The following is a 14,614-nucleotide window of genomic DNA, read 5'->3' as shown; positions in this document are numbered from 1 at the left end:
AGTTTTTGTCACTAGTAAATTTCCGCTGGCATGACTGGGTTGTCAAATGACATAAGACTGAGTAGGGTGGGGGTGGGAAATTATGTATACTCCAGGTTTCTTTATCTTTAGGGGGTAAATTATAATATTTTATTTATTTGTGTTTATTTTCTAAGAAATTTTTTTTCTAAATGAAAAAAGAAACAAATTAAATAAGAAAAGAAAGATCAATAACATGGTAATTTCACTCCTCTCCCCTCTCCTCTGTCCCCTCTCCCCTCTCAAGATGTTTCGTGTTGCGGCGCGTGTTCGGTGGTGCGATGGCCGTCACGAAATCTTCCCCGTTTCTTGTTTCTCTGGAAACTGCTGAAGGACAAAAACTGCTAGAAGAAAGTCGATTTGGGCATTTACTTCCTTATTTCTGTAAGCAAGTAAATTCTAAGTACTGCGGACTCTGCAGCGCTGCTATTTGTCTGAATGAAATTCTTGACAAGCGACTATCCTTGAACAACTTTCGCGTGACGGAGAAAATTGACGAACTTGTTCAACTAAAAGAAACGAAGACAACCATACGAGAAGATGATATTCTCCAGTTAGGTGAAGCTAGATCAGTTCTGAGGAAAGAAGACGTCGGTAAAGAGGGAATTACGCTCGAAACCTTCGCGAAACTCATCAACAGCGTAGGTTTGTATGGACGTTTTCATCACGTGTTCCAATCACATGAATCGACGCCAAGAACTTGTCCAGTGATTTCATCAGTTGACGAATTTCGATCTACTGTCTTAGAAAACCTGGAAAAGGCAGGATCTCACGTGGTGGTGAATTATCACTTCGCAGCTTTTTATCAATGGGTTAATTTGGGACATTTTAGTCCATTAGGGGGGTATCATTTTGGAGAGGACATGTTCTTGCTGTTGGATGTTTGGCCAAACAATCCAATTGGTTGGGTGAAGACAGAGAAGCTCTTCGATGCTATGACACCAGAAGATAGTTCTTCTCACTTGCCTAGAGGATTTTGCATAATTAATGCTGACTGAATATTCTAAAACGATTTTCTTTTAGACTGAGATAAATTTATTTTGGCTTTTTTGGCTTAAATGTTAGTAAATAAATTTGACCTCCTGCAGGCTCAAGAATTCCACATTTGTTTTGAGGTCATTGTACGCAGTATTAGGGCCAGTTTAGTTGAAGATGTTTTTCTTCCAAATGCCACATGCAATATGTTTGCGGCACCAGCTGAATCAAACCATCAAGTCTCACGCAAGTCAGGGCTGTAACCAGAAAAAAATATGACTGAGGTATGGTTAAATTCTCTCTCTGGGTATTTAGCAGTGTTTTATTCCCCCCCCCCCCCCCTGCCAAAAAAAAGAAATCAATGGAAAAAAAAAACAACACAAAAATGAAAAAAATGACCGAAGCAAGTGACTCAGTTTCCCTCTTACTGGCTATGGCCTTGCAATGTCCCCAGGATGGGTTGTAGGCAGAAATCTTACTATCAAATTCGGTCCTGAGAAATTTGACTTCTTAAAATAATCTGAACAGTAACAATTATGATCTTGTGAGATTTGTATGAAGTGATAGTTGATGAGCCTGAAGGCAGAATCAGCTATACTACATTAGTAGCCAGTGATGAGTGATGAAAGGAAGTCTTAGTGTCTAAGATCCTGGGAAAGTGAGATTAAGAACACCAACAAAAAAAGTACTTGTATGCTCCCTCTGCACTCAGATATACAGTTGTATTTTAATATATTTTTTCTGAGGTTTCAAGAATTGTACATTCATTGATTACTATTATAAAAACAAGTGATTGATCATGACTGACCAAGTTAAGTTTGATTGAGGAACTGAACAGAAGACTAGCAATAGACATAGTAAGTATCATTAACTCAACTAAGTCTGATCCATTTATTTATTTCACAAAAAAAATGCCCTTGAAAAACATTGCAGACAACAAATGTTAATAAGCTTAAAATACATGAAACTGCCAAACATTCTTCCATCGAAGTTGAAATTGGATTGAAATCATGTGATTCATTTATTTTTGCCCCCCAAAAAGCGAACTTTGCCCCCCAAAATATCTTTTTTCGTATGCACTCTATCGGCCAATCTGATTGGATAATGGGAGGGGACTCCAAATTAGGTGATTGTGATTTTTTTCTAAAATTTTATTTGATTGGTCAATATTGATCAGACCACTATGACCAACCATTGACCCGACCCTCGTTGTTGAGAAATATATTTCAAAGTTTCATTGTATTTCAGTTTCTCACGGAAAGAGTGTAGCCACGGTGGTTGAGATAGAGTTCTGAGGGAGTCTACTTAGAAGCGCTTGCTAGTCAGAGAGCGGCTACAGCCTGTGAAGAAATCACGGTCTTTTGTCGTCGAGTAGTGCACTCTTTCGATTGCGCGGGAATTTATAATTTTGTTACGTAAACCGCGTGAGTAACGTGATCAGCAACGTATATAAATATTGTCCTTGATCTTTTACGAATTACAATACATGGCAGAGCTACGGAGAAGAAGAACCAACATGAGTGAAATTGTTGCGAGTGAGACGGAACTTTGTGAAAGCAGTGGCACAATTGTTGAAAGCTCTGAATGTATCGGCGAACGTACCGGCAATGTCGTACAGAACAAAGGGGAAGAAGAAAGGACATTAGAATTACAAACTGAGGAAGGAGAAACGACATTAGAATCAGCCGACGTGACAGTGGAAAGCAACGACTCTGAAAGTATAAGTTCAAGTACCACCGAATATGAGAGTTGCAAAAGCCAAACATCGGAGGGAAGCAGCGAAGAAATTAACGATGGTTCGATCGGCAAGGGTTCCGATGAAGACTCTAACGAAGAAGAAGACGAGGACCTGAACGAGGACGGGACAGTGACGTGTGCTCTGCTCGGTCTTGAACAGGCCAAGGTAAGCTTCATGTGCTTAGCTTTAGATATTTTCTAAATAAAAGACCTATTTTATGTGTCGATCGCGATTGTAAAAACGAAATTTGTGACTGATGAAAAGTGAAAGCACAAACAAAGGAAAAGATAAGAACGCAGATGAACAGATTGTCAGTTTCACGAAATTTCTTGTTTATTTCACTGGATGTTTAATTTCAACTTTTACTTTTCGGGCGAAAACTACCAAATTAAATTCAGATTCAAAGTGGACTATGGCCTTTCTTAAACAACTACGAGGCAGTTCAGTGAGCTTCTTTTTTTATGAAATATTCATCAATTCACCTGCTATAGTATACGGAAAGTAGGCGTCGAGGACCTGACCGCCTAGACTGCCTGTAATATTGTATTCGTCACTCAAGCTGGACGTTCTGTAATAAAAACCACAAACAGTGGATATATATTTATAACTGTGGACTTCAGAAAGTATAAACAACCACCAAAGTTGTCCCCACGCTTTGCAACAATGCAAATTACTTGCGGCTGTTCAAGATGCTCCCCTACCTTATTTCTGGTCTTTATCTTGCGGTGCGACCAACTCTTTGTCTTTTAGACTACGAAACATCTTGCTGTAATTGGTGCCTAAGAGGTTCAACAATGCCTCATCTTTTCTATATTTTATATTCGGAGCTCACCATCTGAGAATTACAGGGGTGCATGTATATTTACAACTATACAAGGTTCAATATTGCTTCTGCATTCATAATCAACAATTTCATAAGAAAAGAGGAGATCTTCCAAAACATAAGCTTACTCAAAAAAGTTGTCATAAAAGTTATCAGAATTGCTTCATGCCATGACAACATGTACACAATCCAGCTTTTACACAGAATGTGGTCAACTGAAGTTGATGACTTGCTATGTTGTTATCTGAAATTTTTACTTTTATGCCACCTGCGTAAAGACAGTGTTTTAAAAACAGTGTCTTTCATCACTCACCCTCTTTTTAAAAAAAAACTGTTGCTAAATCTTTCATGTGAAAAAAGAAATTATTGTTATGCAAATCAAACTCAAATGATTGTGCTCCAGCGCGCTTTACGAAACTAATTAGGCAAAACTACAGAAGGCAACTTAGAGATTGCCAAGGGAACTTGAAATTGCTGTTTTGCATTGTTTGTATATTATGTTAAGAAATGTATACAAGCCTAAAAAAGAAGAACTATTGATCAGTGAATCTTTTCTTCTCATCTGCAATAATTATAAATTTCTCAGGAAACAAATTCTCACACTGCAAGTTTTTCTAAAACTAGGGTAAAGATAGTCTGCATATGAGCCAAGTGGTCTATCAGGCTGGAGCTTCTCCTCGTTTCTGTAGCATGAAGGGACTAGGAATATAGTCCATCGCAGGGCTACCCCCAGCATTAAATTTGCTGGTACCCATTTGTACACCTGGGGGGAAGAGGCACTGTGAAAGTTAAGTGTCTTGCCCAAGAACACTAGGCAATGTCCCGTAGCCAGGGCTCAAACTCACACCGCTTGATCGGGAGTTGAACACTATAATCATGAGGCCACTGCACTTCCACATTGCGAAAACAATGCACTGTAGAAAGTGTAGTGTAGAAAACTATTTTGACTTGGCAGTAATCAGGATTGTTATTTGGGATAGTTCATAGGAGACTTATTTATGAGTTCATAGAGGTACTACTTTTTTATGAGTAAACCTGCTGGCACTGTGTTCATTGCACTACATCTGTGCATGAATTATATTGCTTGCAAAGAAAGACCTTTCAGGGGATCACCTAGTGATGACCTTGGAATCTTTATCAAGAATCTCCTGAAACCTAGAAGCCGCCACAAAGATTGCTTCACGGGCAGCTATATTGTATTAATAAAACCGTTTTACTATTTAAAAATCCTCAGGCCTAAACATAAACCTTTTGAATTTTTTACGAGGACCTTTACTATTTATGCGTGAAGATACTGTTCAGAGAATGTGAAACTCGTGAACATATCTATGTAGGTCAACTGTATAATTTGGCTTTTGATAAAACTTGTCATTCCCGCTGCAGTAGTTATGCTTTGGACAAAGTGGCAAATAAATAGTTCAATTTACTAACTAGCTGTGGTACCATAGCAAATTATCATCAAGTGTTAAGCTTCACGAGTACCTGTTGAATTACACAGAAACTAATTAGAATGCAAATTGTAATCAATTAATAAATTATCAGTTGGTAGCATCTTTATACACACTATTCTGGTGGTTCCTTTGTACTCCTTACCTGCAGATCCCTTGAGCATCACTTGTAGTTCCAACACTATATCAATTATAAGCAGCCAAAAAAAAAAAAAGAACACCCACATATTAAATGATCAGTGAATCTTGTAACAAAATTTAATTTTCAGAGGAGTTGCATCACTGGGAATCTCCAATGGAGCTAGTAATCATAGCTGGTTTGTCCTCTTTTACTTTAATTTGTTTCTAATTCAAAGACACTAGAAAGTCCCACAGCAGTTCTTAATTTTCTTATTGTATCTGTAGTTTTGAGCGAAGCACTTGAGATAGAATTTGCTAGTGAAATGTATACAGTATCTAGTTTGCATTGACACATGATAGTACAACTGTACGCATTCAGATGCATTAGTTTGTTCTACAATCGGAGCTGTATAGTATCCTTATTAAGAACATTTCTTTTAGCTCCTTGTGCTTTCTAGTAAAAAATAAATATTGTTAAAGGAACTCTATTTTCTTTTAGTGAGAGTTAATTTCTTGTTGTGTTTTGCTAGGTCTTCATTGTCAAAGGAGAAGAGAATCTGCATGTGATGTTCCAAACTGTAAAGGGGAATGTTCAAGATAGAGCAGTTAAAATCAAGGGGAACATGCACGACGCAGCTGAGAAAATGCAGGACAATATGCATGAGGCTGCAGAGAGGATGCATGTGATGATAAAGTCGACCAAAGAAAACATGTCTGATGCCGCGGAAAGGGTTCAAGTGATATTGAAAACGGCAAAAGACAATGTGCAAGAAAGCATGCATGATGCCGCTGACAAAGCAGAGAGAATTTCCAAGAGGGCAATTGAATTAGCGCGTTCAGGATGGTACCTCCTCTCACACTTTGAGCTTCCAGAATGGCTGCGCGATAATGACTTTTTATCACACCACCACCGACCCCCCATGCCATCATTTAAATCCTGCTTTAAAAGCATTTTTAAAATTCACACTGAAACTGGCAATATCTGGACTCATTTGATCGGTTTCCTTGCCTTTATTTGCGTCACAATCTACATGTTCTTGCGGCCGATCACCACTGCCAATCCCTTTCCCAAAGACTGGCAAGAAAAGCTTGTGTTCGGAGCATTCTTCGCTGGTGCAATCTTGTGTTTAGGGTTCTCGTGGATCTTCCACACTGTCTACTGCCATTCTGTCACGGTGTCCAAGGTATTTAGCAGGTGAGCTAATAGGTTTTGTAAAAGAAAGTCGATGTACATATAAAGTCTGTGTCGGGGCAGTGGTCCATGCAGCTGGAGCTTATCCTCAGTGGTTTCTGCAGCATGAAACAATAGGAGTATTTTTACTCCCCCCTCGGAGGGAATGTTAGTCCATCATAGGTTTACCTCCCAGTATTAAATTTGCTGGCACACATTTACATACCTAGGTGGAGAGAGGCACTGTGACAAAAAAATGTGTCTTGCCCAGTAACTCAACAGTGACCCAATTAGGGTTCAAACCTGGACTGCTCAATCTAAAGTCCAGCAGATTAACCATTAGGCCACCTTACTGCCACACATACCATATACCAAGGTCTACCAAATTCAGTTGCTCCTGGAAATAATAACCTCTAGGTACTGGTAACCGCAAAGCTTCCTAAAAGTGAGGATTACATTTACAGCGTAGAAGACTTGTACTTTCATCAGTATAACATGTGCTGTACATGGAAGGTTTAACTATTGTTAGATGTGGCTTGAAATGCAGTGTGTCAGAGCAACATTTGGATCTAATTAACAAATTGATGTCAGTTCTTCAAAAATTTTGTCTTAACATTGTCAAAGTAGCTGTGGATCTGCAAAGTACTTTGACAATGCTATGACGAAATTCATTGTCAATAACAGGACAGGTGCATGAATAACTAATGTCAATTTGCGTTTTACAAGAATAGCAACATTGCATAATTTTAAATTCATGTGTCTGTCAGCGTATTGACAATGAAAATTACCCAATAAGCACACAGGAATTTCTGCAGTTATTGTAAAAAAGAAACTGACAGTTTTGTGCAATTTTGCTTATTGCAGGCTTGACTACTCAGGCATAGCACTGTTGATCATGGGCTCATTCATTCCTCCTCTTTACTATGGATTCTACTGTTCAAGAGTGCTAAAGATTGTGTACATGTCGATAATCTGTACTCTAGGCATCTTGTGCATAATTGTTTCGTTGTGGAGTAAGTTCAACACACCCAAGTACCGAGTACTGCGAGCAGGTGAGTGCTTTTAGTAGGAATTATATTAGTGTGCATTATTGAGACCCTGGTGTAGAGCCATTCAAATGAAAGCCAGTTGAGCAATATGTTTTATGTGGTATTGTTTATTATGCTGTACAAGGTGGCTCTAACTTTTAAGTTTGCTAAATTAAACCCTAGTATCTGACCATTCAAATGAAGGTTACTGAGCAGCACTTCTATATGGTATTCATTATGACTATTTAAATAAAGGTAATAATTAACTGAGCAGTACTATATTGTGATGTACAAATAAGATGGTTCAAACTTTTGAGTCTATGGATAGAACCCTAGTGCATGTCCATGTTATCAAAAGCTACTGAGTCATTATTTCGTACTTTTTTACCTATTGTTTTACTTTTACTATAGCTGTGTTACTTGTAAGTTGTAAAAGGTGGTGTTAATGATAAGGTCTGGCAATGCCAGGGCAATCTCTAAGTGTAAACTGAGTCACTAAGGTTTGTTGTTTGTTTTTCGTTAGGTCTTTTCCTTACATTTGGATGTTCTGGTATTGTGCCTGCTATTCACTTCATGGTAGCACATGGAGTGACCCTGGCTCATCGTCAGGCCTCAGTAGGATGGATGGCCCTCATGGGTCTCTTGTACATTCTTGGCGCCATCATGTATGCGACCAGGATTCCCGAGAGGTTCTTTCCCGGGAAGTGTGATATTTGGGTGAGTATGTCTCCTTCATTTGCTTTGTGACGTCCTATAAGAGTTCTCTACAAGTGGCCCATCAGGCTGGAGTTAATCCTGGTTTTGGTAGCATGAAACAACTAGGAGTATTTCTACTGCACCTGGATGGGATGCTAGCCCATCGCAGGGTTACCCCCGTCATTTAATTGAACCCTGTATCCATTTATACAACTGGGTGGAGAGAGGCACTGTGAGAGTTAAGTGTCTAGCCCAAGAACACAACACAATGTCCCCACCAGTGCTTGAACTCGCATAGCTCGATTCAGAGACCAGCACACTAATCATGAGGCCACTGCGCCTCCCTTGGCCAGCACAAGAGTAAGATACTGGCCAAGCTCAAATACGGTTGTTTCAATCAAGTCAGCATACCCCTCACAACTTTGAAAATAATTATGTAACTTCTAATTTTCACATATGGCTGTTTCTCTTTTTTCCATCAGTTCCAGAGCCATCAAATATTCCATGTGCTTGTTGTGATGGCGGCTTTTGTCCATCTGTATGGCATCTGCCAAATGGCATATTACAGGTTTGACCAGGGAGCAGTGTGTGAAAAATGAACTTTCTGGACACAGTTTGGTGGCTAAGCTTGAACTAGTTTTAAACAACATGGTATACGTCAAAATGTTGTAGTGTAGATGTATTATGTTGAAATAATAATTGTATGTAGTTCTGTCCAACAGAACATTGCTGTTATCGGCTAGACTGGTTATAGTATTTGTAGGTCTATGTGTAATGTGTTAATCTGTTTTGTTGTTTTTTTGCAAATTTAAAGTAAGCAAAGCACTTTGTACATAGTTTTGACCAAACATTTGTATATATATAAAAAATATGTTTGAACCAATACATGAAGTGGCATACTAAGTTTATAATTTGCTTTTCTTAGTTTGCTTCACTAAAACATTTTTAACTTTCTTGAACTTTATATAATCTTGTTATTTGAAGGAGTGCTCAGAATAAGGCCCCAAGTGACTGTTGATGCAACATCAAACTCTCCTTGTGTTTCACAAGGGAATAAAAGGCAATCGGGAAGGAGAATCTAGCGATTTATCTGAAGTCCCTTGGCGCTTTGTTCCAGGCAACCCTTCATTTGTGGTACTTAATGAATCAATGAGATGTACCACTGAATTTTGAACTATCATGGGTTTCTGGGTTTATTGAGACAGTGGATCAAAGGGGTATTACACAGTTATTTAGTAGTGACCATGTCACTTTGTACTGCACCAAGTGCAATTGATGTTATTAGAGGTGGCGAATGGTCCTGCCAAAAATATGTGTCTTGCAGAATTTTGGTCAGATTTTATGAGTTTTTCTGTCTCAAATTGCAAGGCTGAGAAAGTCTTGAGCTCACTGAATATATGCCACACAAACTCTTGAATTTGCCACCCACTAACTCCATATCTAGAAAATGCAAGAGATCCAATTGAATCTAACATCTATTCAAAGTCATCACTATTTATTTATGATATTGAAAACCAACAATATTTTAAATAATATTGACAGTGAAAACTAGACTATGAATCTCAATCAAATCTGTCGGTATTTTAATATTATTTTTGGTACATATTATTTATATGGAAACTCAATCTATTTACCCAAATAAGAAAGATTTACTTGAATTTTATATCTTGGGAGGGTGACGGTTTTTTAATAGTTATTTCAAATATGTATCTTATTTTATCATTATCTAACATCACGAGAGAACAAAAGAAGTTTTTAGAGTATTATTTTTCTTTACATCTCTCCTTGGCCGTGTCAGTGGACAACATCCAGTCTGATATCATCAATATTTTTGTGTTGAAGATTCATGTCTACCATTTGGCAGGCCCAGATGGGTAATAATTTATTGTTATTTTGACACATCATTACAAGTGTCCGACAATTGTACATAATTGTTAATTTAATACATTATCGAAACGTTAGTGAACATTTTGTTCAGTCGATTGAAACAAAAAAAGTAAATAAAATGAAAACTGTGTTGAAAGGAATCAATGTACTGTGTGATGTGCAATGTACTGTGTGAGGGCAATGAGGGCAGTGCAAACTTTGTATTCCACCCTTCAATTACTCTTTTCTATCTTCGAGTTCGTAGTTACAGTTGAAATCTGTTTCCCAAATAGGAAGTCCTTTTGTTTAAGGAGCTACGTCACGGTTTCCGCAACTTTAGAAGTTTAGCCTAAATTATTCAAGTTCCTCATTAGTAATTCGTGTTAAATCTTCTCCATCCTTAACCATCCTTGTTCATTTATGGTTTATTATTATCTCTTGGGAGTTTCTCTATCCTAGTAAACTACTATTTTCAGGTTTCCTTCAATTTAAAGGTAATTTTGTACTTGAACAAAATAACTCAAAATGCCGTGACTGAATTCCTTTAAGTGATTCGTGTCTGAGACAGACCACGAGCAAGCCCTCTGTCACCCTGCTCTGTCTGTGGAGTGTTTCCTCTTGTGCAATTTCTTTCCGAGACGCTCAACAGAATAAGAAGAAAAAGGGGCTGCTTGTTGTCAGCGAGAACATATGAAGGGCATTCAAGCTGGCGCTATCGAGACTCTCCTGGGATATTTTTCCTCGTAAAGAAAGTTTGAACAAACTCTTCCCTCTCTACATTATTAATTTTATAGAGAACTTCCATGACTGGCTTTAGGCACGGAAAACTTGTACTGGATTTTGAAAATAATTCAGCAATATTTCAAAATAAAAATGAGCGATAGAAATTTTACACAACGTTTCGATGTCGTCATGACATCATTATCAAGTGACAAGAAAATAACGGTTCAACGGTGTTATATACGCGGTGAGAGGTGTGATTGTCCATTAACATATTTGTTTAAACAAATAGTTTCGCGTGGGTGGAATCCGATTGCTTGTTCAGGCTAGGTGTCTTACTAATAAACGTGTAAAATTTCTATTTCTATCGCTCATTTTTATTTTGAAATGTTTATCGAAATTTAATCTCATTCAAATTCAGCAATATTTTAGTTACATTTGAACCGCTTTATTCAACAGAATTGCGCACAATTTGCTGATGTTTTTATTTAGAGCGTTTTTTTTTTTTATTTCAGTTGTGTTTATTTGTTTGCGTGTTTTCTCAGCTCTGCTATTGGTCCGTTTATTGAACCAATCTAAAAACGCGTATTTTTTCCGCGCTTGGTGTTGGTCACGTGTATTTTGCTTCGATTTCTATTTGGTCCACTTAGTTTTGTTTCATTGTTTTTGGCCAGATGAGAATGAACTGTGTTTTAACTGATTTAAATTCAAATGAACGGCCACATGAAGTAAGAAACGGTTTTTCTGCACCATTTAAAATTTTTTAAACAATACGATTTAAATTTTAGGAAATTCTCCGGTTCATTTGAACTTGAAGCTCTTGCTTTAGTTCAAAGTCAACAAAGCTGTCTTGCATCAGTCTAAGGCGATTCTTATATACCGCTTTCTAGGCATAATGGTTTCTGAGATGATCAGACATTTCTCGATATAAGTACATGTTCATCGTGTTTTAGTGGTCCGATGTATTTAGTGACTGGATTCACGGAGTTCCACACGAGCTCGGCCAGATTTAAAAAAAAAAATGAAAGTTAATTTGCTAGTACGACTTTCTTAAGGAATAAGCTGGCCCAAGATCATGTAAAATGCACACTAGTTATGAAGGGTTTTCTCATAAGAAAATTGATGGAGAAATGACTACTTCAAAACTACGTTTTCATTGGTCAAACGTTTTCCTCAAAAGAATTAAAAGAGAAGACTAAACCATGACATCAATGAATCTTTACTGCTCGGTCAAAGTAATAACCTACAGATCTCATTCAATATTCTTTTTTAAGATACTGTATGTAAGAAGTGATCATAAATATTGACAATTCTTCAAATTAATTAAAAGCTGCTTAAATGGACTTAAACATGACATCAATCAATCAATCTTTGTTGTTCAGCCATAAATATGGCTTTGTCATACAATGCTTTTTTAAAGTTAAGTACTTTTCATATCTTTAATACGGGGAATATCTTAATTTAGGGCGCAATTTTTTGGGGGATTTGTGTGGACTTTTACATTTATACCGCACTTGTACAGGTAAACGTGACATTTTCAGTGGCTTTGCATTGATATAATATTCATCTTTGCTACTGGAGCAAACAAACCTTAATAATCACACTTGCCATCAATTATTAGTGCACTACTTCTAGGATGTTGGCAATTAAATTTGCACCTGTTCCCAGTGCACACGCTTTTTTGAGCTCTGTTTTTTCCGCTATGTCCGTAGATGCTGAACGCGTGATAGAGATCGTTTGTTACAGCCTCGGAAACAACCTAAAAAAAGGTTTGGGAAGTGCCTCTGCCCCTCCCGGGTTAGAAACTCATACGTGCAAAGGTCAAATCCATTTTGTTGCTGAGAGCAACTGTAACTTTCCATTCAGGAATAACGAACTCCAGGTTTTTAAAAGTCTTTATAGATAGTGTTTTCAGATTTTCTTCAATGTTTAAAACTATGCTGCCGTCTTCATATAGTTAATACTATCGTATTAGATCTGGTACCAAGCGGCTTCAAAAGTGGAACGTTCCCACTAAAATTCAACGCTGTACATAGATCACAGATCACTAAACGGGTGACGAAGGTGCTTGACTGAGGTTTTCAGGGCCACAGTGACTTAGCTGCGTGTGGCGAAACTTGTGCAATCGCTTGTTCTCGGTCTGTTTTAGTTTATCTCCATTTTCGTCTGCGTATCCGCCACAAAACAAGTTTCTAAATCCGCGTCTGTACTGCACGGAGTGAAAAGCAAAAATAAACGGGTTTAAGCACGGGTTAATCAGTGCTATGACAATGGTGGTGAAGTGAGCGGGCGTATTAAGCTGCACGAGGTCGAAAGCGAAACACACGTAAAAAACCTGATTTGGCAACCAACAAAAGGCTAAAACCAGAGTGGAGACAGCTGCCATTCGACTGATGTTGTGGCGCATGTGCGAGCCAATTCTGCGGCTTAGTACACGTGACTTTCGGGTTTCGGCCAAAACTCGGAGGTACAAATTACAATTTATCGCGAACGGAATGACAAACTTGAACGCCAACTGAACGATTCCAAGGAGTTTGTGAATTGGAGGATCGACAAACGGGATCTTGACTACTTCGCAGCTTTCCAAAGCCGAGTTTTTTTCCGGGTTATATTTCACTTCTAAGGGCAACAAAGAGTTTGCACCAAGCGATAGCACCCATATCGTAAAAGTCTCGCATACGAGACGTTTTTTGTGGAATTTTGCGCGGTACTCGAGTGGTCTCGCTACCGCGTACCAGCGTTCTGTGGCGAGCGCGACGGTAATATAGACTGAGGTAGTCGCGGTGCTGAAAGTTAAAAAATGCGACGAAATGACACGGCAAAATACCTCACCGCCAAGCACCGGTGCGAAAGGTATCTCTTGGAAGATAAATCCCGGTGTCAATAAGATCGCAGTAGAAACCAGCAAGTCAGTTATGGCGAGGTGAAATAAGTTCACATTATAAGGACTCCTGAGCATGTCTTTGTTCTTCATGTTGACCGTGCAAACCATAAGGCTTCCAACAATGGTGAACACAACAATCACAGAGAAACAGACAAGAAGAAAATTTTCCTCTTCGTTTGAGGGTGTAATACCTCCATAGATATCGGCGTCTTCGCTTAAACTATTTCTGTGCACAACCATGGTCGATAGAAGGCAAAACTACTCCAAAACTGGCGTGAAATTTTCAGATCACGTTTTGGGCATGGTGAAATCAAAACGGATGTGGTTTGCTATGAATCTAACGTATCCGAAGCTTTTAAGGGCTAAAACTGCAACGGAAACTTTTTAAATCTCCAATTTCATTTTAGAGGTAATTTAAAAGCTATGCTAAAACATGATTGGAGGATTAGAGAGAGTCAAATTATCAGGTACACATGAAATTGCCGTATTAACACCAAGCTGACCAATCAGAGAACGTTTCTACTACAAAAATTGACAGGGGAAACAACTTCGAGTAAAAAATTACGTTCCAAAATTTGCTCTCAGAATTGCGAAATATGATTTATTTACTTTAAAGCTAGATGGTTTTTTAGACTGTTAGTCATAGGCTTCAAGATACAAGTAAACGTGCCATTTTGAAGTTTGAACTTTTAACGCGACGTTTGATCTTTGCTTCCAGAACAACTAATCAGCAGTTTGTCACTTTCTCATACATTTCACCGGATAATTTCAGGAGATTGTCACCGAAATTCACAGCTGTTCACTGTGTCGCACGTTTTTTCCAGCCGCCGCACGTGTTTTATTGTTATCTGTTTTGAACATATTAACGGTTTGCTCCAGAAACCAATTCGGAAATAATAAATTTCAATAAAATAGCCGAAGTTAAACCGTCTAAAGGTGACTCTTAAAACCACCGTGTGTCAAAAAAATTGGAGTTAAACGATAAGGAAGTCTGTAAAGAAGTCTGTAAAACCAAATCTTAATCCAGTTTTTTTCTCAGTCTCGACAGCTTCCGAAAATTTCACGAGATGTTCCAAAGCCCTACACTTTGAAGGGATATTTTTTTTATGTCGCGTACTCAGTCCTTG

General features: G+C 38.2%; 3 protein-coding genes across 3 annotated transcripts; 2 read left to right on the top strand and 1 right to left on the bottom strand.

Moving 5' to 3' along the window:
- Nucleotides 1–63: 63 nt before the first annotated feature.
- LOC145490751 (uncharacterized) lies at nucleotides 64–1,103 on the top strand. The gene has a single exon (XM_081469847.1). The coding sequence runs from the start codon at nucleotides 300–302 to the stop codon at nucleotides 1,014–1,016; it is 717 nt and encodes a 238-aa protein (XP_081325973.1). The 5' UTR covers nucleotides 64–299; the 3' UTR covers nucleotides 1,017–1,103.
- Nucleotides 1,104–1,243: 140 nt separating this feature from the next.
- On the top strand, nucleotides 1,244–11,700 carry LOC145490750 (adiponectin receptor protein 1-like). The gene is made up of 5 exons (XM_081469845.1): nucleotides 1,244–2,896; nucleotides 5,653–6,317; nucleotides 7,158–7,345; nucleotides 7,845–8,038; nucleotides 8,500–11,700. The coding sequence occupies exons 1-5, from the start codon at nucleotides 2,480–2,482 to the stop codon at nucleotides 8,614–8,616; spliced, it is 1,581 nt and encodes a 526-aa protein (XP_081325971.1). The 5' UTR covers nucleotides 1,244–2,479; the 3' UTR covers nucleotides 8,617–11,700.
- Nucleotides 11,701–12,002: 302 nt separating this feature from the next.
- On the bottom strand, nucleotides 12,003–13,918 carry LOC145490887 (histamine H2 receptor-like). The gene has a single exon (XM_081470007.1). The coding sequence runs from the start codon at nucleotides 13,725–13,727 to the stop codon at nucleotides 12,651–12,653; it is 1,077 nt and encodes a 358-aa protein (XP_081326133.1). The 5' UTR covers nucleotides 13,728–13,918; the 3' UTR covers nucleotides 12,003–12,650.
- Between the last annotated feature and the right edge of the window lie 696 nt (nucleotides 13,919–14,614).

Source organism: Orbicella franksi, chromosome 6, assembly GCF_964199315.1.
Source record: "Orbicella franksi chromosome 6, jaOrbFran1.1, whole genome shotgun sequence".
In the NCBI taxonomy this organism is placed as follows: domain Eukaryota; kingdom Metazoa; phylum Cnidaria; class Anthozoa; order Scleractinia; family Merulinidae; genus Orbicella; species Orbicella franksi.
This window is presented reverse-complemented; position numbering and strand designations above follow the sequence as displayed.